The sequence below is a fragment of the Apteryx mantelli genome, chromosome 1, assembly GCF_036417845.1.
Source record: "Apteryx mantelli isolate bAptMan1 chromosome 1, bAptMan1.hap1, whole genome shotgun sequence".
NCBI classification, from domain to species: Eukaryota; Metazoa; Chordata; class Aves; order Apterygiformes; family Apterygidae; genus Apteryx; species Apteryx mantelli.
Window position 1 is genome coordinate 114,195,206 of NC_089978.1, and position 25,881 is coordinate 114,221,086.

The 25,881-nt window shown below is 36.7% G+C and overlaps 1 protein-coding gene across 1 annotated transcript in view; it reads right to left on the reverse strand.

The window, feature by feature from the left end:
* The window catches only part of ROBO1 (roundabout guidance receptor 1), a 744,575-nt gene that overhangs the window by 72,201 nt on the left and 646,493 nt on the right, over nucleotides 1-25,881 (reverse strand). The window contains exons 6-8 of the mRNA XM_013948595.2: nucleotides 15,851-15,971; nucleotides 11,950-12,088; nucleotides 10,540-10,667 (exon numbers count right to left, since the gene is read on the reverse strand). Coding sequence (XP_013804049.2) covers nucleotides 10,540-10,667; nucleotides 11,950-12,088; nucleotides 15,851-15,971 — 388 coding nt within the window. The remainder of the gene's footprint in view (nucleotides 1-10,539; nucleotides 10,668-11,949; nucleotides 12,089-15,850; nucleotides 15,972-25,881) is intronic.

A 25,881-nucleotide genomic window follows, 5' to 3' on the forward strand; every position in this document is an offset into this window, starting at 1 on the left:
CTGCTGAGATATCAGATAATCCATTTTACATTTATAGGAATAAGTGACCTTGCTAATTTCAAAATGCGCCTGATGAAAATGGAGAAGATAGAAATCTAAAACAATTGAAGAAGAGAAACAGATGAATTATTTTCTATAATAGTACTAGAAGCAAGAGAAAGAAATTCAGAAAGCAAGCAGTCGGCTGAATATCAGGAAAAACAGTTCTGATAGGAAGAAACTGACAGAAAGCTTCAGATTCATGCACAGAAAAGCTAATTATGGAAAATCTCAGTATTAGTTAGCTGCCGGGTTCCTCAACATACTTCACGCCAAGTTTATTGATTTATTTTTTCTAATTTTTTTATCTATACTTGACCACATTCACTCCTCAATAAGGAGCCTGAGTAGTGAAGACTTGTCGTGTGTTGGGCCCTAACGCAGAAGTGGGCTGGTTAGACTCTGTGCCCTGCCTGAAAGAGCCACCACGGTTATGGGATTCACGGACTGTGCGTTTACCCTGTTGCATTGGAGCCAACGGCCGCGAGGCAGCTGCAGGCTGGCTGGGGACCTGGGAGACACATCATCAAGACGTTCATTCTCACCGAGCAGGGCAGGATTTATTCACTCAAATTCAACACATGGCACGCAACAGGCAGGCTGGATTTGGCCTGCTGGCTTGGTACTCAGAAGAAAAAGGGCAGATGACCATGTGTACTCTGGAGAGTTAATGTGGGCTAAAAGAAAGTGGTCTGACAAGGGAAAAGGCAAGCACTGCTCCTTAGTGCTGACAGCGCAAATAAAGCCTTGAAAATGCAATTACATTTAGAGCTGGTACACGTATCAGGGGAGAGACGCATGTGAGGCTATGTCATTACAACATATACCTAAAAATGTATGTCATAACATATACAGCATGGCAGTTTAACAACATCAATTCCAGAACCAATTTTAGAGATCAATCTAAACTGCCAAATGTTCAAAATCAACTATTTTCTCTAATGCAGCAAGCAGAGATGTATCTGTCCTCAGCTCTGCAGTGGGTGCAACAATGGGTTTGTCGCTTTTATTATCAGTGTCAAAATGTCACTAAGCTGCTCAACTCTCTTCAGGGGCTTAAACCCCACCCTGCACTGATAAACAGAACGAGATGTAGGCAGCAACCAAACCCTTCTGCTTGTGTGCTATTTTGTTTTCAGGAACTATCAAATAGTTTTTAATCCCTGATGCATTTCTGGCCATTTTGAGATTTAATTAGGACCAAGAGGTTTTTTTCCTTCTGGGCAGTAAAATCTGACTATATCTCAGCTGTGTCTCCGTTGTGCAGCTATGTTATATTAATGCCTGCTTCACAGCAGAGCAATGAATCTCCCTTTTAAGCATCTCAATATTTAAGAAGAGGGCTACACGAGTGTGTGTGTGGAGAGGTGCGGGGCAGAACCTGCTGCAAAAATTTGTGGGAAAACAGTGTGAAAAATGTACTCACTTGAGATTTTTTGACTTGCATACGATTTGACTGATACTAACTACAAAATACTGAAGTCCATAATCTCTCCTTCTGCAGGAGTGAATAAGGAAGATTTTTACAGTAAAATCTAAAATGTGGAAATAGACTTTGCAGTGTGGCTTTAAAAGGTAGCACCCCTCAGGTCAATACAGGTAGCACTCTCAGTTTAAAATGTTTATAAATCCTGGAGTCATTGCCTTGAGGGGACAGGGAGAAAGCTGAAATGGGGGGGCTGAGAGGAAGGGAGGGATTTAAGTTCTTCTGGATGTTCATCTCCCAACCTTCCCTCCCCCTTCCTTGTGAGACTTGCTCCTCCTAAACCATCCTATAAGCTAAAAACCATTCAGTGAACTCACGTGGGACTGGTCTAACTCTATCTATTTAAAACCTGGAGTAATGCAGTAAACTCTAGAATTCTGGTTCCCAGGCTTTATTTTTCAGAGAAAAATTGTCTTCCCCTCTGTTTAAAAAGAACCTAGGTAATTTGGGGCACTACTGCAATCTAAGTAATTGTGACTACAAATATTTATACTAAAGTCTTTTAAAAGACTGAAAAAAGATAGACAAACTTTAAATAAGCTGAGCAATAGTACAAGAAGATTATGATAGCTGGATACTATTTGAACAATAATTAGGAGCTTCCTACTGCATTTTTTAACTTAGAAAGTAGTAGAGCTGAAAAGGCAATGGAGTCTGTTTTTTTTTCTCAGCTGTTTATGATAGCACAGTTTTATATTTGCAAAAAAGTATTTAAAATCCACAGAAATTTTTTTCTAATAAGTTAAAGATATTTGTGAAAAGCAGCCAAAGCCCTATGATAAATGGATACCAAACACACATGAAAAATGGAAGGACCATAAATCTCTACAGTGAAGTAACTTTTGATCATTATGAAATGTTATTTGTGATATGCAATCCTCAGTAAGGAATACTGTTGAGTGAAACGGATACTATTTCAAAAGAAATCTGTACTTTTTCTTGATGGTTATGTCCCCCCTGCCCCCGAAACACACACACAGACACACAACTCAAGTCTCTGTATGGCATGCTAATACCTGAATTTACTTCTATGATAGTGTTATCTACAAGGTAACCATGACATTTTAACAACTTTTAATTACAGGTATCAAAAAATCACAAACATCTAAAAATTCCACCTAAGATGGAATTAGCCATCAGGGCTGGGAATTTTTATGGTGATGCAGGTAGAAAAGGGAACTAGATGCTTAGGGAAATTAACTCAATTTGCAAAAAAAAAAAGAAAAATTCTGGGACATAGCAAAGCACTCGGCCTGTCCTTCATGCAGTGAGCTCTATCAGGCAGTGGTTCATTTTTGCCAAAATACTCTAAGTATCAATATGCTACCTTAACTGTGTCAAAACAGAGAGCGGCTATTGAACAGGGGGAAATGCTTCTTACACGCCCCCGAAGCAGGCAAGGAGCAGAATTCCCTTCACTGTGTGTCTAGTGAGCCTGGGACGTTCATGAGAAGGTGGCATGCAGCACTGTGCCTGATCTCCATCCAGACAGCTTTGCCTGCTTTTTTGTTATTTAATCCTCTCATCCTTTTCCATCATCAAATGAAAAAATATCTGATCCCAAAATTTGGGAGCAAGCAGATATCTGCTGCAGAAACTAATGTGGACATACTTGCTATTTAGCATTGTAACTTGAAGAAGGAAGTCTTTTCTTGCACTGGAAGATCCTGACATTGAGCCTGCTAGGTGACACAGTTCGCATTTGAAGACTGCAAGGTACTTTATTATCAATATTTGTTCTTGAGTGTTACTCAGCACCTAACAATAAAATGTTTTAGTGTTCAAACAAAACATAATTCGTAGTCACAAGCTGCACCCAAAACAGCTTATCAAAATAATGTTTGAATGCACTGTCTGTTATTAAGTCTGCCTTTTTTGTCAACAATTAATTCACAGAGACGACTGATTTTAATGGTGCATGTAATCTAAGAAAAATAAGGGAGTGTATTTCTTTAGAGTAAGGCAAGTTTGTATTTTGTTAGGTTTGAGACCAAAGATTATTAACCTTCTTTTTATACTTTACAAGGAACATTAACAACACTGCATAAGGATACTTCTAATTATCATATCAAACCAAATAGATAACCTTCAGGGTATCTGTTTTTTTAATGCAAACCACTATATAGTCTATATGAAAATTAACTATAGGTTAGAAAGAAGGCAAAAAAAAAGCTTGGGTTACCATTTTAAGGACGTTTAGCATAATTTAATATAGCCTGAGTTTATGTCAAAATGAACATAGAGCACAGGCACTTTTTAAATGAATTAACCAACCAATTAAAGTTATTATTCCTTGCATTCTGTTTAATTTTATACATAAAAACAAAAATCCCCCCGCAACAACTTGCAGTAAAATTCTACTCTGTCTATTCCAATGGCAAAATTATTGAAATGTTATCTTCAGAATAACAGCCACAAAATATAGTCTGCAACAGTGATGCCTGCTACAAAAGTAATTGATTTTTCCCTGGCCACAGGGCTTAGGAAATTGCAGGCACTAGAAAAGAGTCTTCAAATTTTCTTTGCTATATTTTAATTGAATGCTGAAGTATTTTATAAAATCTATTTTCTTAAATTCTCTGCAGTGAGTGATTAAAAGGCATCGTTTTTAGGAACTTTACAGCAAATAAAACCTTTTCAGCAGGAGAAAACCTCTGGCTTCAACATATTTTTATAGTACTATTTCTCCAAATTATTTGAACTTTTCCTGTTCTACTTACTGAGGAACATCTGTCTCACCTCCTTGTTTCAAAGTACTAAGTTGCAGTAAGGGATCTCCAAACTTTTTAAGCATTATTTCCCTGCAAGCAATTGCTGTCATTGTCATGAGACACTACATAAAAAATTAAAACTCCAGTTAAAAACCATAGAAGCAGCTATATATTAAAATTTGTTACATGGATTTGAAGTTACTGTAAATCACTTTATTTTTTTATTTCACTGAAATATTTATTGATTCCTTCTTTTACCTGTATTTTAGCAATGCTTCAGGAATCTTAGTGTTCATCACTCACATCAGTAGAACAAGCACCTTCAGGGCACTAATCTTGTCTTCAGACAGTTTGCTCATATACAGTTCCTCTGATTAACTTTTAAGATTTATATTCATTCACCAGAAATAGGTGGCAGCCAAACTGCTCAGATCATTGATAGAAATCTCAAGTGCTGTCATAGTTTACAGCAGTCATTAAGGGGGAAAGGGCTGTTTCATTAAGCTACACAAATCACAAGAGGTGGCTCTCCTCATTTATCCTGCCACAGGCTTATTAATTAAGATCTCCTGACGTTCACAGGAACAGTCGCTAATATTCTTCCTTTCTCTTTCATGGAGATGGAAGACAGAATATGACCTAAAACCAGTTCTTTCAAAAGGACATATGTGGCCATATAGGGAAACCATGTAGACATGTTCAGATTAATTTCTGGATCCTAGTTTTAAAATTAGTGTGTTTAAATTAACACATGATCTGGTGAGGCCTCCACTGTACCACATACCATATATCTGTATACTATAACCACCATATTGTAACCACTATATATCTGAACAGTATTTTTTTAATTTCATGAAAATCTGCACTTTGTCCTTGTTATTTTAATGTATGTAGCTCAGATTCCCATAAAGCTATTATATTTACAGCCAACTATAACATGTACCAGCAGTCTGACACAGTGGAAAAATGTATATAATAGTTGGCAGATAAAAGAGCAAATCTTATTCCTTTTCAATTCAGGGTGGTATTCTCACCCCTGCCCAGAGCCCAATCAGATAGATGGCTTTTATAGCATGCCTTGAAGCTACTTAGTACCAAGAGGGGGTGGAAAGAGGAGGAAATTCCAGACCTTAAGCATGTGCTGCCTTTTTGGATTAAAATTCTTTGTTAGTTGACTAGTGCAGCAAAATCACACCCAGCATTCACATTTATTGAACGTTCTGGTCACTATCAGCCCTACAGATAAACTCTGCTAACCCTAAACTTAATGACACCATAAGCCAAAAAAACCTTGTTATCAAAGATCACCGCTGTAAAATATGAATTTACCAGAGTCATTTCCAGAGGAATTCTTTTTTTTTCCTGCCAAAACAATAACACTGAATGTCTTCAGTATCTTTGAACGTCAAATTTTACAATTCACCATTCAGTTACTGTTGCTGCATGTTCACACGTGGGGAATTTTAACAGGTATTGGGAGCTCCTCCAGAGTCACTGCTTGAGGAAAAGTAGTTAAAGAAGTTTGAGGACTGTGGTTTACTACCATCCTGTTGGGCACCGATGGGCAGTGTGGTCCCCAGCCATGGCAGTCTTGGTATTACTCTTGTGAAGTCCTACTCAGCTGACCTGCCTAACCTGTGTCTCTTTCAGCTCCTGCTGAGAAGCAACTACACTGTCATTGCTACAATGCTTCTTGGCCAACTGCCTAGTCAGGCTTCCACTAGAACCACAATTTCCAGTTGTATCAGAAAGGAAAACTTGTTTCAGCGCAAATCATAAACCAAATATAAACTTAGATGCTAAAAAAGGCTTAATTAAGTACTGCAAATGGGAGTGAAGCAAACGGAAGTAGGGAAAAATTTGCAAAACCTTTGGTTGTTCAGACTTACTTAGAAGGGCTTTCATGATTAAATGTGAAATTTACAGGTTTTAGAAGAAGCCCTGCTGTGACTTCAATCAATGGTAAAGCCAAGTCTTTTTAAACTTGAGTTCTGAGGCATGTATTTTTGATAATTTTGTATATGTCCTGGGAATATGGGCTTCAATTAAATTGTATACAATATCATATTTGCAGCCCTGCTCAAAGATATCAAACTAAGCAAAACACACATTAGAAATCTCCAAGAAAACATGAAAAGCATCTTGCACATATATTAAATACATCCACAATAAATACATCCAACTTGCCTAGGGTTAGAACAACAGAGAGATGGGGTGGGCTCAGATGTACACTTTCTGCCATCATTTCCCTCTGCTGGAGCACATCAGCTACTTACTACAGATTGGTAAAATATAACATATTGCACTCTGGACTGTTTCTTATCAGTTCCTATTGACTGAGGATTTTTTTAATAATTAGTCATCTCCTGAATGAAACTCTTCCACATGTATTAGTAAAGCTTCTGTAACCCTTACATATGCAACCCTTACTTATGTGCTACACATTACTACAAAATGAAAACAGTGGACTGAGACATTCTGATTTTAGCAAAAGGCAAGCAACAGCAGGATTAAATTTTCATTATTTTATTTTCTAAGAAGAAAAGAAGTTAACTTGACAAACAGTTTCAAGGACAGAAATGCTTTTAAGTTGCAACAGTAAAAGACTAAGTGAAGGGTTCAGATTTCCATGCCAATAGAGAACCCCAAGTTCAGTTTAGGAACTTAAGTGAAGTCGCAATAAAAATACTGCATCTGCACATCACCTAAAGAGAGGAAACACTTATAATTCCCCAAGTTTGGAGCCCGAAGAGAGGGAAATGTTGCTTCCAATATTCAGCACAAAACAGAATCTGTGATGCTGAGTGCTATGAGCAAAAAGAATATTAAAATGAAATTGATATACCCGTCTATCATTTGTGTTTTCTACAGTTAGCATCCAAATATATAATTGTTGAATAGGCAAACTATCTGAGCTGATGACTTCCTATTCCACAGATACAGACAGAGTTTGCATGCAGAAGTGCCAATAGCTTAGAGGCAGCACTGTGCAGTTTTCCTGAGATACGGAGCACTATTGGGCATGTCTTATAGGCTCCAATGTCTGCTAGATCGAGTAGGATCAGTGCTGAGCTAAAGCTAATATAACAGCTAGATGCAGGCTAGCTCTCTGTTGAAGCACTAGGTTATCAGTTCACCATATTTCATCAACCTATTGTTGTATGTGGCGTTTCAGTCAGTTTAGCAATTCGACTGTATAGACACGTACAAATCATGACTGCTCCTTTCCTAATAGAGATGTACTTCTGGGGTTACCGTTACTAATTCTTGTATTCTTTCTTTGGATGGTAGTCTGGCATGAAACCATCACAGCCTACCCCTGAGAAACAGATTAAAAAGAGGGGATCTCTTTATCCTTTGCTGAATTTAATGAATCTCCATGGTGGCAGACGTAACTCTTTGAGGCTGTGGTTTGTAATATAACCCTCTATTTACAAAAATGTAGCAGAAATAACTCTGGCAAAACAGAACGCACCCTTATTTTTTAATCCTTACACCCAACCAAAAGCACAGAAAGGTGTGTCATTTCCATTCCTTAAATCAACCTGAGAAAATACTATTTGTATTAAAAAAATTTTTTTCCTCAATGAGCTGTGTGTCTGTGAACATTGTCAGATCAATGTCATCTCAGCAGTGAAAAAACAAGACCAAATCTCTCTCAAAATGCAGCATAGTCAATAAGCTGACCCTTCAGAAAAAATTGTGTGTGTTTTAAATAAGAAGGAAAGGGAAGGAAGAGAGGGGAGGGAAGGAGAGGTGAGAAGGAGAAGAGGAAGAGGAGGAAAGGAAAAGGAGAGAACAGAAGGAGAAAAAAAGAAAAAAATGTGTCAAAAATCTGAATGGAAGGCATTTTTTCCAGTGCAGTCCTTTTTTACTTTTTTTCCATAAACCTAGGTATCCTGGATACTCTAATAAATGGATTTTAATCATAATTTACTACATCAAAAACTACAAATTAGCCCCAGACATTACAATTTCTCACATCAGTCCATTCTATGAGCACATTAGTACAGAAAAATGGCTCAGAAGGTAATCCATTCACACAGGGAGACAAATTATCCCATAACAACATCCACAGAGCAAAGCTGTTACAATGTAAATACCTATTGTGTAATACAAGTGCTTACAAAAAAACCCAGAAAAGATAGCAGATCCAGTACAATGATGACTTGTAATAAGGATTTTTTTAATTGCATATTTACTGTCTCAGGACAAAAAAAAAGAACGCCCAAAGGAACGAATTCACACCAGTGACTAATATCTTATATAAAAAACTGCTCTGAAATACACTAATAGTGCCATTTATTTCTAATCTACCAAATACTAGAACGAACAACTCAATTAAAAAGAAGCCTGGTGTCTTCCCATATCCTTCTTTGCAATGAAATGTCAAATATAAAATTCAAGAAGTAGAATTTTTCTCAGAATCAAGATATCACCAATTGCATAGGCAAGTGCAGAGATACTGAAGTTCAACAAGCCAGTATTAGGACTATTGGGAATTCATCTTTTGAGCATGAAGCCTTCATTAGATGATCCTCCACTTAATGTAGTGAACATATTTAAGCCTTGGCAAAGTCTAATTCTATACCCTGAAAATATTTCTAAGATGACAACCCCATGAGACAGAGCTGCTGCCATACATTTTCCAAGTTGAAAAATATCCATTAGAAAATGTCATGAAACATACCAAAATACTCCCAGTTATCCCAAGCCTTGGACTAGTTCTCCCCTCCTGCACATGGGTACTGATTCAGAGAACAACTCAGACACAGGACTAACTGAAAGCACGTCTCTCAGTCTCATGAATTAACTACGGTTAAAGCATGGAGCTTTTTTTACATGCTTTGTAAAGCAGAAAGGAAACTAGGCACATGCTGAAGTGCTTTGCTGAATCAAGACTTAGGTTATGAGCCTGCTGCTAAAAGTACTGTTGTTTTACCAAAATTCAGAAGATCTCACTCTAGATCTCTAATATTCACATACCTATGTCATTTTATATCTGCGTAGCACCATTAACCTAAATGGGATTACAAGACTGTGTTTGCTTATTATGAAAATAAGACTATGAAGGATTAGGGCTACCAGTATCTTAGTTCCAGAAATTTAACTGTTCAACCAATCATAAAACAAGTTTCCTTAATACTAACATTTTAATTTGGGTTTCAAGATTAACAGTTGATGTAAGAAGTGCTCTCCAGAACAAATCACTGATTTTAAAATAATTCAGTCTTTTTCTTCTGAATAAATTGTGTGTATTTTTCACGTGTTAATCCTTTATTCTAAAAAATGAGCATAAAAGCTGATTATTTTGCAAACATAAGGTATCAGTTTTGATGCATAAACAGCATGATGACTAACAAAACAGAACGTCTTGAAATGCTTGGTTTTATGAGAACTTCAACAAAAGCATTCCTTCCCATATTTTTCTAACAGCTACAGATGTTAAGGGCACCAAGCGTTCCTTGTGTCAGGCACTGGAAAAAGCTGAGCAGGTTAAGGACAAGACCTTTCCTGTTACAGTAAATGTGTCAAAGTAGGGGCCTGTTACTAAATAAAATACCTTTAAACCTATACTTCCCCAGAACTGCATAATGACTAATTCCCACTGAGCAGAGAAAAGGACAGAAGGAACATCAGTGCTTAGCAAAAAAGCATTGGTATGACATCATTGCCTGTCTGCTAGCCAGCAAAGGAAGAGGGGGATTATCTGAATGGTGAACATCTGGATTGTGTATATAAAGGCAAAGAAGAATTTTTATACATATTAGTTCACTGAGTTCCACTGAATTTTTATCTTACAAAGAAACAGTAGTACTATGATATGCTTTTGTAATGAAAAGGCAACAGAAATGCCAGTGGTCTGGGTTAGTGCATTAAAAGATATACACACACAGATTTATCATACACTGTTTCTTTACCACATTTAATTGAAAAAAATCAGCAGATACTTGAACTTATAAGTCTTTCTTTTCAAGTTAAAGCAATGTGGTTTGGTAACACTAGTTTCTTCTTTCTGTTAGGGTTTCAGATACAAAAATTGTAAGTAACATGCTTCTAATTACACCTAAGTTCAAAATGTATTTACTTCCCCATCCCAGTTCCGTAAAGACCACTTACAAAAAAAGCTGAATCTGAAATACCTAAGTTTCTTACAAATACTGCTCAAACCAAAATGGTATTTCCACATGGTTTCTTTTAAAACCCTGCACAAAGTTACTTACTGTTGCAATAATGTCACTGCATAAAAAATCCATTTTTCTTTATTCTGGGTTAGAATATTAGATAAAGAAACATTCTTACCTTGAACTGTTAGAGTTGCTGATGCTTCAGCTTTTCCAACCATATTCTCTGCAACACAAGTATATGAGCCCATGTCTCCTGCCATGACTTTCCGGATTTTCAAGGTATGATCATCACGGATTTCATATCTTTAAATATACACAGTAATAAATAATGACTACTACAGGAATAAGAAAAAACTTTGTACAATTTCTGTAAAGTGTAAGAATATGGTGTTTTTGCTTTAAAATATTTCTATTCATATGCTTTCTTGAGGAATAAAAATATTTATAAAATGCTATAAATTGATAATGTAAAAATCAAGTTTTCAAAGCAAAAGACATGTAAATATTTGAAAACCTCATTCTGATTTCATTCGCAGTGTGTGAGTCGGTTCCATTGACCTCAATAGAAGTTCACTGGCGTAATACAGATGTAAAGCTCTAACACAGAACTTTTTACTATTAGAACTCTTTTAACAGGTAAACTTAATAATATTTATTATTCTCCCTAAAATTTTTGTATCTGAATTTATGAATTTGTTAAATATGGTTGAAAAGAAAGCATTGTCCTCAAGAAGATAACTCAAAAACTGCTTAAAAGTCAAGATAAATCACAACTCATTCAATCATTTTTTAAAGAAATGATGTAGTCTTATACTATTTCCTCTCCTTTCATCACCTTTTTTCCTCTTCTTTGTATAATGCAGTCAACATGTTTCTCTTCAAGGAAAGTAGATTTTCCTCTTAAAAATGCAATAGTTTTTATTAAAGCTATAGACTAGATTAACAGGAAACTGGATTTGGATGACAGGCGCCAACTGTTACAGTGTTTCTTCTTTCAACCCTCCAACCCCCCAACAGTTTTTTCACTGATGATTGGGAATTTAAACAACATGAAGAAATACTCTATCACAGAAACCATTTCTTTTTAATAAGGTGTTTTACTTTTTGCTCTGAATTAGAGCAAGGACAGAAAAAAAGTAAATGGGAGACTTAATAACAAAAAACATGTGTTCCACAAGCAGCTTTGTACATTAATAAACTACATTTTATATCAATTGCAATTCCAATATACACCTCTTGATGTTGCAACCTCATTTATTATCTATTATACATTCTTCAAAAGTTGTAATAATTACAGTAGACTCTTCAAGTGAAGAATTAATCTATGTCAGGTATTACTGACTGAACTTAGTACTTTTTTGTTGTATTTGTTCTGTGTTTTCATGATAAATGCCTGAGCACAAGCGCTTCCTAAGTTTTAGTATAATTTATAACTGCAATAGAGCACCATGAAAATTAGAAATGTCTTATTAGATCAGCCTGGCCTCCTCCACTCAAGCATAAGAATTTCTAACTGTCAAATGTCAAAATGCTACAATATATACCGAACTGGATCTTATCAGAGAGACATCTTCATGTACTGCACCTTGTTTTTGGTAATTCTCCATCGTCTTTCCTCCATCTTACTGTAGGGACTGGGTCACCTCTTGCCTCACATTTAAACTCAGCACTGTCATCTACAGTTACGGCCAAATTACTTGGTCTCTTCACAAAAGATGGTCTTTCTAAAAGAAAAGGAAAGAAAAGGGGTATTAGAACTACAAGTCTAGCAGTTCTGTGCCTTAATTGCTATTTTCCTGGACTTCCTGTTTTTAGGGCAACGGGAGCAGTGCCATGAATGTGATGGAGGCGATTCTGCCACTGCTCCTCTAGCTGCTGACCCCAGGACAAGCGCTCAGCCTGGAGGCAGAAGGTCCACAGCCCTGTAGGTGGCTGGCACTACGACCACCAGCACAGGGGGCACATAGGTTCAGTGGCGGCTCAGGATCCAAACGCAGGCTTCCTTACTTCTTACATATCATCATATCAAATATAGGTAAAAGAAACACAACTCATACAGAAAATCTAAACACATACCAATCCTCGAACACAAGCAGGCTTGCTGCAAAGCCCTGGAATAATGATTACTCACCTGCTGCGCTGCAGAAGGTACAAACTATATTGTCTCACTGGACATTTTGACACCACCATGCATCTAAGTCTAAGCCCAGCACAGTACCTCTGTGAGAGTGTTTGCAGGTGTCACTAGCAACTCGTGTATGAGGCAGTCATTTCAAATGCTCTATTAGGAAGAGAACATTTTCTTTCACTAGCACACAGAGAATAAAACAAGCCCCAAAACCCCACAATATCTTCTTTGTAATTCTTGTTCCTGAAAATTGCTGTTATCCCTGAATCACATTGTAGGGGATGGATCACCCCAGCCCTGGCTCACCAGAGTTAGATTAATTACTGGATACTTTTTCTGAGGCTTTCTGAAACAATATGGGATCTCAGTACAGGCTGTGTAGTTCTGGCAAACCTGCTGCCAGTTGGAAATTTCAGGGAAGGAATCAATACACTTTTCTACCTAGACATAATAACAGGGTCCATAGCTTTATGATGCTGTGATATTAATAGTTTCACTCCAGACTGAAGCGCAATGAGGTATGCACATGCACAAGGAAGATGATGTTGTTGTTAACAATTAGTGGGATACTCCAGGAAGGATCACCCATCTAGAAAGGCAGCATCTGATGACAAAAGGATGTCCAGGTTTTATAATCTGTAGAAGAACAGGAAGGGTTTAACATGGGAGTGCTTTACAGTTTCCTTTGCCTAAGGCAGACGATCTTGTTGCCTATAAAGCTGTGAAAGCTCTGAGGGAGTTGAGAAGACAGCTGCATGTTTTGACTTGCATGTACTAAAGACAGAAATATCATCTCCCTGGAATTGTAAGAGTCTCAAGCCATTGGCACAATCAGGAATTGAATACCCCAAAATATGCCACAAGTTTCTCACAGGAGTACAAAAGAACTGGACAGAAGGATAAAGAGACAACCCCATATTCTTTGCGTCTGATATTTGTGCTAGATTTGACAAGGCTGGTTCTGAATATCACTTTCCCTTTGCAAATAGATTTAGAGCTTCAGTACTAAAAAACCTTAGTGAATGGTTCAGAAAGGTCTGAAATGGAAGTGAGCACTAATCAAAGCCCTATAAAAGAACTTCCTTCATTCTTGAGGATGTCCAGACCAACTGGACACTTGTGTTAGAGAAAACTTGCCTGGGTCTGCAATGTTAGACAAGTAATGTCAGATAAAATAACAAGTTGATCTTCAAGCTGTCAGTCCTAGGTTAGGTTCATCTTTAAGAAATGAGAAATAAAACAGCAACCTACAGAAATGAATCCAACTGTGAATTAAAAAATACATATATAAACATTCCACCCCACCCCACCCCACCCCTATTTTCTTGTTGGTGCAATAAGTATAAAATCTGTATGCAGGACAAAACATTCCAGATTAAACTTCACCGTAAGAATAGTTTTGGGAAGAATATTCAACTAAATTATGAAAGAGAAAAAGGGCTGTTCTGGTAAGGCCAAGACTGCTGTGCACCACCAAGAACCACAAGAGGCATATAGTTTTTAGACCAATTTCCTAAAGGAAGAGTAATAGTCCAACAAGAGTTTTTGTCTGCCCATTCATACTCCTCTTATTCAAACACATAAATGGATGAGGGAAATCAGCACTGATACTAGTGTAAGTATTTATCTCTGTCACAAAGTTATTTGGTAAACAAAAGGAAAGCTTAGCAAGGATCACTTTGAAACTTTCTAGTATTACGGTTTCTGGCATATAATCCTCCCCCTGATCTAAAGTAGAGACCTAAAAGCGAAAGCTCAACTTCCGAATAAACACAAACCATAAACAGAAGATTTATGTTGAATGATATTAATGTATGAAGTCAGCATGCTTCTCGGTCTAAGACAGGCCTGAGTTGAAAGAATAAAGTGTATTAAAGACTTCTAGACATAGACTGATAAGACATTCAAAGCTTTATTTTCCTGTTTAAAAAGAAAACCTTACTTGTTTCTCCAGGCTGAAAATGAGAAATACATCTGAAGAGAAAACCAGATGTAGATAAAGAAGGCAAAGCAAGCCATATCTCTGTAATGAATCTCTCTTAAAAGTTTTCAGCAAGAGAATTAAAGTAATACTTTCCAGCATTGATTATATAACAATCCATATCATGATCCTTTGCTTAGTGGTAGGGTGCACGGACGGATAGTTGACCAGTAAAATTAAACAGGAGCCTAGTGTCAGAACTATACCCATGAGATGCCTTCAACTCTGTATTTTGCTTGGCAGTTCTAAATCTATTTGACAATAAATTTTCCCCCAAATGCTTCAAAGTGTCTATAAATAATAATAATAATAAAAAAAAGAAACAACATAGCAGATCACAGGAAGTCTTCCTTAGCTTCTAAAAAGTTACTGCGCTATCTTGCTGGATGTTGGTAAGATTTCAGCAACTTTAAGATAGCATATGCTCTCATCTCATTAAGAAAAAGCCTGCTTCATATAAAACTCTGAACAGGACTTGCCAGGACAGGTCCCCGTGCCTTGATTCTAAAAAGCAGTGAAGACAGATGAAAGTGTCAAAGACTGAGAAGACAGGTCTTAGACCCAAATTAAAAATAAAGTAAAATGAAATGAAAAAAGGCAAGAGCCAGGATAACTGCAGTAGCACCGTAATGGAAACTGAAGAGTTCTGAACTCATGGCTTGGATATTCTCAGGTTGGAAAGTCCTGTGATAATAAAATTTCTATTCCTTCTGCAAACAGAATTAAGCTATCCCTACGTTGAAGTAACATCAGATACAGTTTGAATGAAAACTTCCAAAACTGTATCTACAGAGCTCAGGAGCGAAGCCTTACGTGCTGAAGATTTTGCAATGGAATTATAGCTTCTTTTCTGCAATGGCAACAAAAAATATAATTTTCAACTAAGTTATCTTGAATGAAAATCTATTCTTAATGATCATTAGGATGATTTGAACAAGGAGACCTGTTGTATCTTTGTAGCACTCAGCACATGCTACTATAACTTAAAAGATAATTGTTTAGAATAAAAATCTAGAATAATTCTAATTTTCTTTAATGAGAGAGAAATATTAAGGGTCTGCTTCCTGATATCAATTTTTGTTTTGCTATTTTTATCATTCTGATGCAGTCAGGGAGCACTGGAGTTATTTTCAGTTTGAAAGCCAAGCATGAAAGTGAGTTCTGATAGCAACAACATTCCAAGGTGGGCTGCAAAGGCATTAACCATCACCCATTTGCTAGACCACAACTGTGACAAGAACATTTTCAATATAAACATCGAAAAGGAAGCAGAGGAGAATGACCCTTAGTAAAAAGTTTCCTAGGAAAAATGAAAGTTGGACATTTTCATTTCCATGGACATTATCTTCAGCACAGGCTTAAAAGAGACGTTCTTACCTAAAACAGTGAGCTCCGCCACTTCACTTTCCCGCTCTCCAACCATATTTGTTCCAACACAAACATACTTGCCGGCATCATTCTTTCTTGTGTATGTGATCATAAGCTTTCCTCCTCTGATCTAGGAAAATCAAAGTTATATTCATTAACTTGAAAAAGGCATTTTTGTTATAGATAATGACAAAAAACAAGTTAGCAGTCATTTTCCAAAACATGAAACATAAAAAAACCCCTTATTACTAACTTAGTTTCCTCTTCTTATGCAAAAACTTGCTTACCTGAGTCTTATTTTTACAACTCTGTTTTAAAGTCTCTCAAATTTATACCCCGTTACTCTTTTTTTATTTCTGCCTAATGTAATACTGGCTTTTCAATATTCCATTTAATGCTCATTGGCCAGAAGCAGTACGCTTCTTTTCCAAATACTACTGTGTTTTGATATAATTAGACAGAGTACTAAAAATTAGCACTAGATATAAATCCTGTTTTCACATCAAGTGTTGCAATGACTTTTTCTTGATAAGAAATGTATGTATTATTCTACTGTGGGTCAAGCTTACTATTCTGAATGAATTTTGTGCTTATTTTGGTTTTCGTTTCTAAAGGAAACAACGGAAACATTTTACCCTTTAATTCTTCACCTTTAAATAAACAATTTTAAAGGCTGATAAGCAGCTGGGCAGAAACAATTAAATCCTAACTGAGAAATGAATTAATAATGTTCTGCTCTCAACTCTTAATTCAGTTCTTTGGAAGACAGTGGAATACAGTAACCCAAAACGAGACAACATATTTCCCCCTTGTGATTCCCAATTTCATTACTCTATTCAAAAATATATTAAAAGCATATGAAAAAATCTGATCTCCCTTTAGAAACGTTTATTCTCCCCCTTGCTTTACAAAATGGTTGAAAAGTTACAAAGTTCACCAAAATGCAGTGAAATTGCGTAGAGCAACTGAATACATACCATGTTTACTGCAGTTATACTAAAATACTACTTAATTGTATTAATTACATTTTTAAGTGAACATATGCTTATGACTCAAATCACATACGATAACCAGTGAAGTTCAAGACATGGGTGGAATGAAAAAATAAAGCTCCATTAAAGGGTCTAATGTGGTCAGTGACAAGGAGAACGCTCTCTGTATAAGGTACTTTGCTCAGGTTGCCTGCAGCTAGAAATCTCTCCCTGAAAATTTTACATCTTGAGCAACATTGGGCTCTTATTATCATTGTAAGATGTATGCACACAAAGATGACAGTCAGTTATTGAGATAAATGAACATCCACATGTAATGTAGATAGTGTTGCATACAAATTTCATTCTTTTGCCTTTGGCACTCATTGTTTGAGAACAAAAAAGGTATGTCCTTTATCATCCAGAAATCTAGTAATGCTGAAATTTCAATGGGGATTTGAGGCATGAAGAATGGAAAAATAAAGGTGACCTGCAAATACATTTTCTACAAGAAACTAAGCGCATTTTTAGATTGTTTATTGCCTCAAATGGTAGGCATGAGAAGAGAATGTAACCCATAACTAAAAGTTTATCTATATTTATTCCTGTTTTACATCTCCCTAAATCACAGGAAGTTATTTATTTTCAATTAATGTATGTAAAAGGTTTTAAAAAAATTATATAGATGTCTATGTGCATTTTGAGGTACTTACATAAATATATCCAGATATGTGTATAAAAATGTATTCTTTTCATGTGCATCAATATTGGAATGCACTGGATTTAACATAAAAGTATATTTGCATGTCACAAAAGTCACAAGAATTACCTGATGATTTCAAACCCATGTAGGTGAAAAGTTGTGATTTTCATACATATCTTAAGAGCTTAAATCCCACTGATGTTCAGTAGCACTTGTGCTCCTTTGTGATTTTAGCACTTAAGAAAATCCCATCCAAAGCCTTTACAATCTGACATAATTGTGTATTTTGTACAAACCCTAACCTCCAGCAAGAACTATTCTAGGAATGTATTAGAGACCTTATTAGATGTTAGCGAAATGCTTTCTTGTATCTACCCGCAATGTCAGAAGTTTTATTCATCACAAGTCTAACTCTTTAAAAGTTAGACAGAGGAAGGCACTAAAGCAGAAACATTTGAGACACCTAAAAAATTATTGAAAGCTGCTTCACTTCCAAGTTATTTAGAGATTTACATCAGGAAAGAGAGAGAGTGGAAATATTCTCTCATGTCCACATAAATCTATGGAGTCTCTCTTTCCCGCCTCATGGCTAAGGACTAGCCATGGACTTTGAGACACAACTTACAATGAAGACATGAGATGCCTAGTGAAGGTAGTTACGGCGCCCAGGCGGAATTCTGAAAGCATTTTATTGTTTTCTAGAGTTATTTTCTTTGTTGATTTTTTTCTTCTGAAAGCAGCAGAAGGGTTTAGAATTTTAGCCAGCATGATGACTATGTGGGTGTATAACACTTCCATTAAAATGTGATAAATTACACATTTCTGATAAAATGTGCAAGTGCATGTGGAATTATATATGTCTGCAACTGAGCATTCATAGATGGCTAAAAGAAAAGTATACTTCCTCTGTTGGTTCACTACCTGAGTTTTCCATAAATTTTTAACAAACATCTATCCACCCTGTGGGTAAGAGTGATGATGCCCTTCTATATATTAATAAGACACTGCAAATTAAATTTGTAGCTATGACAAATACATATGCAAAGTCTGCCATGTTTTTGCTCAACAGGAAATCCTACAGATACCTATGAATTACACACCAGTTGCTTTAACTAAAAGAAAGTACACAATGAAATACACATGCATTTTTGTAGGAATATATAAAAATTACTGCTACATTAAAACTCATTTTCTTCTCTTATTAGGCTGTAAGTTCATACCCAGGATTTAGAGCAGCAAAGAGCCAAACCACCTTTGGAGGCAGTATCTGAAGTGATGCAAATTAAAAATATTCATAGTGTGTCGACACTTAACAGTCACCAGGGGTCTTCCCTTCATATTTGTGCCCCTGCCTGAATATATCAGCTGGACTTTATAGGAAGAAATGATAGTATTATGTGTTGAAAAAGTGTCAGACAGTATAATATTTCATCCCAAGCGACCACAAGAGTTGTTATATTAAACCCAAAGAGAAGTAATTTCCTCCTAGTAAACAAGATGCACCAAACTGTTTTATTACACCTCTGGTAGATATCACGTATCATGGGAAAAGAACTAATTTGCTATCTGCCAAAGCTTTAAGTCTAATTCTGAAAAGATGGAAGTTGGTATCATGTTTCATTTACACAGAAATGATGTTAAGGCTTTTTTCCCCCCACTTTTTATGTCTCCTCAGGAGTTTGTTCTGTTCCTCACCTACCAACAAATTTATCAGGGCTGTGCAAGCAGAGAATGCAAAAATAGTACTGAATGCTGGTAAGAGACACAGATTGTGATAAGCAGTTCACAGATGATCTTCAGTTGCCTGTAACACATATGGATTGTTGCATACACGTCAACAGAATATATGATAGCATGGTGATATATAAAGATTCATTGAAAGCTACTTTCTGTGACTTGCCTGACCATATTTTGCTCCTCATGAGCAAATTGTTCACTCAAGCAAACCCATTTTGTTATTTCTTTCACCAACAGTAAGAAATGTTCCTACAGAAAACTTGAGGCAACCATACAGTTAACTAGGCCTAGAATTGAAAATTATGACCACCCTGCAGCAAAAAATCACATATAAACAATGAATCAAATTTCTCTTTCAATAAACTAAATCCATAAAAACTTATCCAAGGGTTCTACAACACACCGCCAAGTGTTCATACAGTTGTACACATATATACTTATCCTAAGACCATATTTTATATACTTATGTGAGTGGATATTTGTAAATTTCTGTATGTATAAATCATATCTTTTGTCTGTGTTACAAATATTTTTATATATGTGATTCATCTACTTTTCACAGAAATGTGATATGGAACATGAAAAAGAGAGAAGCCATGAGAAAATTATTTGGAAAGTCCAAATACAAAGATCACTAGCATCTTTTCATTTAATTTCTTTTAACTCCTAGTTTCATTCTATTTAATAAATGAAATCTGAACTATTGCAAATTAATTCTAAAGCAAACCTAAATCCATAAGGAAATGAAATTCACACTGACCTCTGTTCATATAATCTTGGCTTCTGCACATGTAATATCACAATATTCAAATATACATAATATCACATATTATTTAAAATGAAAATGTGATGGGCATGTGATATTAACCTGTCAGACACGGTCTTTACTTTAAAAGTGTACCATCTAATTATAAATGACAATACAATGGTTAAAGAACAAAGTGAGCACAGGCAATTGTAAGTAATGGTGTCATCAAAGGCAGATACAGCTAAAATAGAGCACTTTTATTTCTGACTTGGGAAACACAAGAGTTTGCCCATTTCTCCCTATGTGGCCTAGTATCCTAAAACAGATCAGTATATCCACTTTATTACATACCTTTGCATCACAGATTGCAAGGAATGGCATGTCAGCAATAGAAGACAAGTTTGAAGTTTTAGCGGAGAAGTTTGGAAAAAGACAGACTTAAATTAAAATTTTATTTAAAAACACGTATCTTGTTCCAAGCTTTGTGAATCCCATGAATACTTCCCTACCCACTACAATTTATTTAAAGAGCAGACACTAGACATAAAAAAAAATTTGGAATAAGTCTTCAACAATGATTAAAATTTGTTCTTGTTCACTAAGGTTAAGAAAGATGAATCTTTCCCATTTGTGGTCTGATTCTATCAGACCTAAAGAAGCTAGGTCCTGCCTTCCCCAGATCAAACACATACAAAATTCTATTTTAAGGAAGTTTAAAAGATATTTTTAATTGGCCTTTCTATACCATATATCTACCATGACAAAATGTAAGTCACTTCGCTTCCCACTACCATGCAGATCAACGAACTGGTCTTACAATGATGATAGGCCTGAAAATAGCATTTATAACGACTGGTGCCAAATGCATAGAAAGATGGCTCTACTTAAAAAGAAAGAGGATTTAAGGTAGATATATTGACAATTGATCCAAGCTGCCGCTTTTGGCACCCCTGCCAATCTGGCCAGGATATGTGAGAGTCAGAATCAGATTCAACGCTGCTCATGAGAAAGCCTTAGTGTTTCTTATGGCTTCTTCTTTAAAGACTGAATCTACAAGAAGATTGAGATCCACAAAGCGTTAAGGGTTTGTTGTGCTCTAAATTGTTTGGTGACTTCAGAGGAAGCTGAAGCTGATTCAGCACTTGGCATTATCACAGGACACCAAATATCAGAATTATCATATGCGGCTGATACTTCCCCCAATTAACAAGATAGTGGGAACGGCCAAGACGTATGTAGAACGTCATAAATAATCTTCAGGAAAGAAAAATCCCTATCTTAGCATAGACAGTTTTCAGAAATTTAAAATGATAACAATCCAAAACTTATTTTCTACAAACATTTGGCTTTTGTTAATCACAAAGGAAGATTCAATTCAAAATAGGCCATATTGGCTCACATTAATCAGAACTAATTTCTGAACCGACAGCTATGTTTATATGAAAATATTTGAACCAGTAAAATACTTTCCTGTAACATTTTCACAGCTATAATACAAAATATTTATTATGTAGTACTTTCTTGGTTATTATAAACCAAGATTAAAATCATCCTACAACAAAAGCTTTTACAACTACCCCCATGGCCTTAAATCTGCTTTACTGAGATCTGAAAAGAAAAAAAAAAAAAGTGTAGTGACTCCCTGCCTCAGAAACCACTTCTCAGTATAGTATTTACTGTGTACAGAAAACCTGCTAACCTTAAAACTAATTAGCAACACACAAGCACATCCTTTGGGTCAGGAAAAAATCTATGGAGACAACCAATCTTTCTGCAACACAGAACACACAAGTGAGCAAAACTGTCATTGACACCAAGGGGAATGATGTGCATGTAACTGAGACGAAGATATTTCTGTAAGATTGTAAATTTAGGCCATTGCATGAATCTATCCTGGATGCACTGGGGCGTATATAGCTTTCATTGCAATCAGTGGTTGAAATCAGAAATAAAAATGAACTTGAACTGAACTCAGTGTCTGGTATGTCTTCATTTCTCTCCCCTTAAGCAAGTCAGATGATCTGTTACAAAGGATTTTTTTTCAAGCACCACCACCACTGAGTTATTTACACACCTACAAGGATAAAATCCTAAACCAACTGGGGTTAATTAGCCACACAAAGTCTCTCAGGTTTTTATTATGCTACCTAAAGTATCACAGATGTAATACAGAAAAATAAGCCTAACAAACCACAAATTTTAAGACCTTTAAAAAAATATCTATCTGCTAACCATGAAAGAAATAATATAGCCCAAATCTATAAAGACATTTAGCAGCCTATTTCCCACTGAGCATGTTTACATTGCAAAAGACAGATGAAAGGCGATTCTTTAGGGCTGCATTGAAAAGTCCACAAGGAAGAAGCTAAGTGTGGTTTCAGCCTGGCTCTCCAGAGGCCACATGGGCCTGTTTACACGACCAGAGCCAGCGATTTAGTGTGCTGAAGAATATGCCTAAACCATGCAAAACTGGGGGGGAAATACTATTTCAGGGGACTCTGCTGCTGATTTCAAGGGGATTTCAGGTCCTAATCCTCATTGTAGGTATTGACCTGTGTCTTCTTTCTTTTCTAAATCTGGAGTTATGTTGGGTTATAATATGGATTTAATACAATTTAATACAATTCAATATTATGGGGCTTATTTCCTACTTAAAACATTTGAAAAACTTTGCAGATTGAGACAGAGACAGACTTCTTTTTTATGAGACAGATTTTTAGCTTGGTGACCGAGCACTAAAAATCATATTCAGATGCCCTAAGTTCTTCTGATAGGACACACTGAATGCAGAGTTACAATTACACTCTGACAGATCCAAATGTCCATGTATTATCTGCATCAGTTTGGGGCAAGCCCGGAAGATACTGTGATATAAAATTACTCCCTGTGAACAACCAGACCTAAAAGTTACTAAGAAAAGAGAAGCTGTGCAGCAATATGGGTGTCCAACAGCAGAATTTTAATTTTCAACTTCAAAGCATAGAAGCATGGGTAGAAAAAACTCCACTAAGTCCTCTAATCTGACGAAAGGCATTTCTCAGAGTGCAGATCTCTCACTACCATGGCATCAAAATATGTGATTTTTCAAAGTCCTGATATAGGGTCTTCCACAGGGAGCTGGTCTGACAGGATTCAAGTCAAGAGCTTTGAGGTGGAGGTTCATAGGCCTACAATGACCTCCCAAAAGAAATTGAAAGGCTTTTAAAATACAAAAGCCAGATTCTACTAGACCTAAAAGTACAGTAACTTCTGAAACAACAACCACCAAAAAATCCTCACAGTCTGAGAAGAAAGAATAGAAATAAAAAGATATTTTTATACAATTTTTCTCTTGCTATGAGTCTGTGCAGCGGGTCACTATTTTCAGCCTTAGTTTCAGTTTGCTGAGTTTGCAGCAAATAAAATTTGCTGGGCTGCAGCAAATTTTGCTCAGATCCTCCTAGCCTCGAGAAAGGGGGACAATCCCCTCTGAGTCTGGCTGGCCACTGCTGGCTCCTCACTGAAAGGAATAGGAATTACAAGCTCCCAGATCCTTCCTTTGACTGTCTCACTTCCAACACTCGATTGTCTGTGCAAGCCTTCCTCCTGTGAGCTGGCTCCGTAGCTGCCTAAGGGAAGGAGGAATTCCTTCCCTCCTTCCTTCTTCTGGGGGTAAACCTGAGCTCCTTATGCTACAGGATACAAACCGAGAGCCAAACCAATCAAAGTTTGTCAGAGATGGCAAAAATGCAATGCGTTTTTTTTCATATATTTCCAAACTGATATTTTCTTAGTTTTGAATTTGAGAAAGATTTGACTGCTCACTCAAAATATTTCACTTTGAAACTCTGCAATCAACTTTACTTCCAAAGAAGTGTCAGAGCTACCAACTTCGCACTACAGACACAGAAATACTTTGCAAAATTTAACCTTGAAAAATTATAAAATATATTTTTATATTAAATTTAGATGTAAATGGAGGCGATTACAGCATGAATAGCTGAGGAGCTGAGGGGACGGACACCTGGAGAGCGGTCCCTCTCCCCTCGCCTGCCTGCCGCCGCGCGCTCTTTTCTGCTCCCAGTCAGGGGCTGCCTGAGCTATTGAGGGGGGGCTCTGGTGCCCTGCTGCGATAATTGCTTCCTTTGCAGCAGTTTCGTGCTATTCCTCTCCGATGCCATGGTGTGTTTAAACTCCCGGGACAATTCCTGTTGTTGCTAAAAGGCTATTGTAAACTGCACCAATGGGGGGCGGGGGGGAAGTGGCTGGAAGGAGGGAGAAATTGTTTTGGACACTGGAAATGTCAGCTGCTCAGCTTTTTTCATTTGTATTTACTACAGGAAGAACAAGCTGGCCTAGTTCTGCATGGAAATTAGTGTTTCCTGCCTGTGGCAGTTTGCTGTTGGTAGAATGGGCTTGTAAAACGCCTGAGAAATTAAAATTACTCAGCACTTTCATTTTCCGAGTCTTTCTTGTGACTGTGTGCCAGCCTTTTTTTAAACTACTACTATCTTAACATACGTAAGAAACTTGCATGTCTTCTATGTGAATGTTATGACAAATATATAATGAATAGAAAGTGATATTTACGGAAAACTAATTAAAACCTGATCAGATTTCAGTTCCTTTAATATGAATTAACTTTTTTATTACATTGTCAGGAAGTTAAAAACTGCTATTGCATTTCCACAGTAAACTTTCCTCCCTAAATACACAGAAACAGCCACACTAAGCCTCCAAAACAGATAAAAAAACAAAAGTAAAAACATCCAATCTGAATTAATTACTTAACTTTTAAAGACATTAACTCTTTTGGCTGGCTGTTTAGCATGACAAAAGGAAAGGATATATACCTTTTGTAGTCCATTTAAAGGACTCATCTGCTTAAGATCCCGACCAAGTTTTTCAAACGCAGACGGCTAAAGTTAGGAGTCCTTGGCTGCTGGGTATAAACAAGGGGATACTTAACACTTGTGACTATCAGACAAACATATTGCAATCCCACTTTCAACATCTTGTCCTAAATGCACAGCACCAAAAGGCACTGCTTGTAGCCCACGGCGTGCAAGGACTGAGTGCCATCCTGAATGACCCACTACTGCTTACAAACTGGACAAATGAGAGCAGCCCTCAGATGCGGCCCCCACCAAGGTCTGATGGCACAACTCCTGCGATGCTCTACAACTGCACTCTGCACCCCTAACACACACAAACATTTGCAGGAAAAGAATATTTACATGATTGGCATTTTTCAGTAGTATTCCTATTACTGCAAATTTTTCCTTTGCTGACTTCCTCCCATGCTCATGCACTTCAAGGAAAAGTAAGAAAAGTAACAAAAAACATGCACTGAAGAGAGTTGGGAAAAATTAATGTATTTGAACAGACATGAAAGACACTATCTAAAGGACTGCCTTGTTCGCATCTGTGCAAACAAAAGACCTTATCAATAAGCTCCCTCAGTCTTCTAAAAAACCCCAAAGTATGATAACTTTAAAAATAAAAAAAAGTCAACTGAGAAAAGACTTCATCAACTATATTATGTGTTGTATTTCATGTTCTTCATACTGACTTTTTCTAAGACAGCCACATTGCTGGGGGTTTTTTGAAGAGAAGAAAGCCAAACTCCCCTGAAAATAGAAGACTGTCATGACAAAAAGTCTGAACTTCAGAGAATGATTGATACACAACGCAAAAAAATGAGTTCTGATGGTTCCCTTTACTTTTCAAACATTTGCACGTGCTACCACACAATTGACAAAAGTGACATAAAATCTTAAAAAGTTTCCTTCCTTAATGAGATTAAAAAAAACCCAGCCATTTGCAGGCTCAGTTTTGGTTTAGTGATTTCAATGGACTGCAATGTAATGCCACGTTTTCCACAGACCTAAAGTTTGGGCAA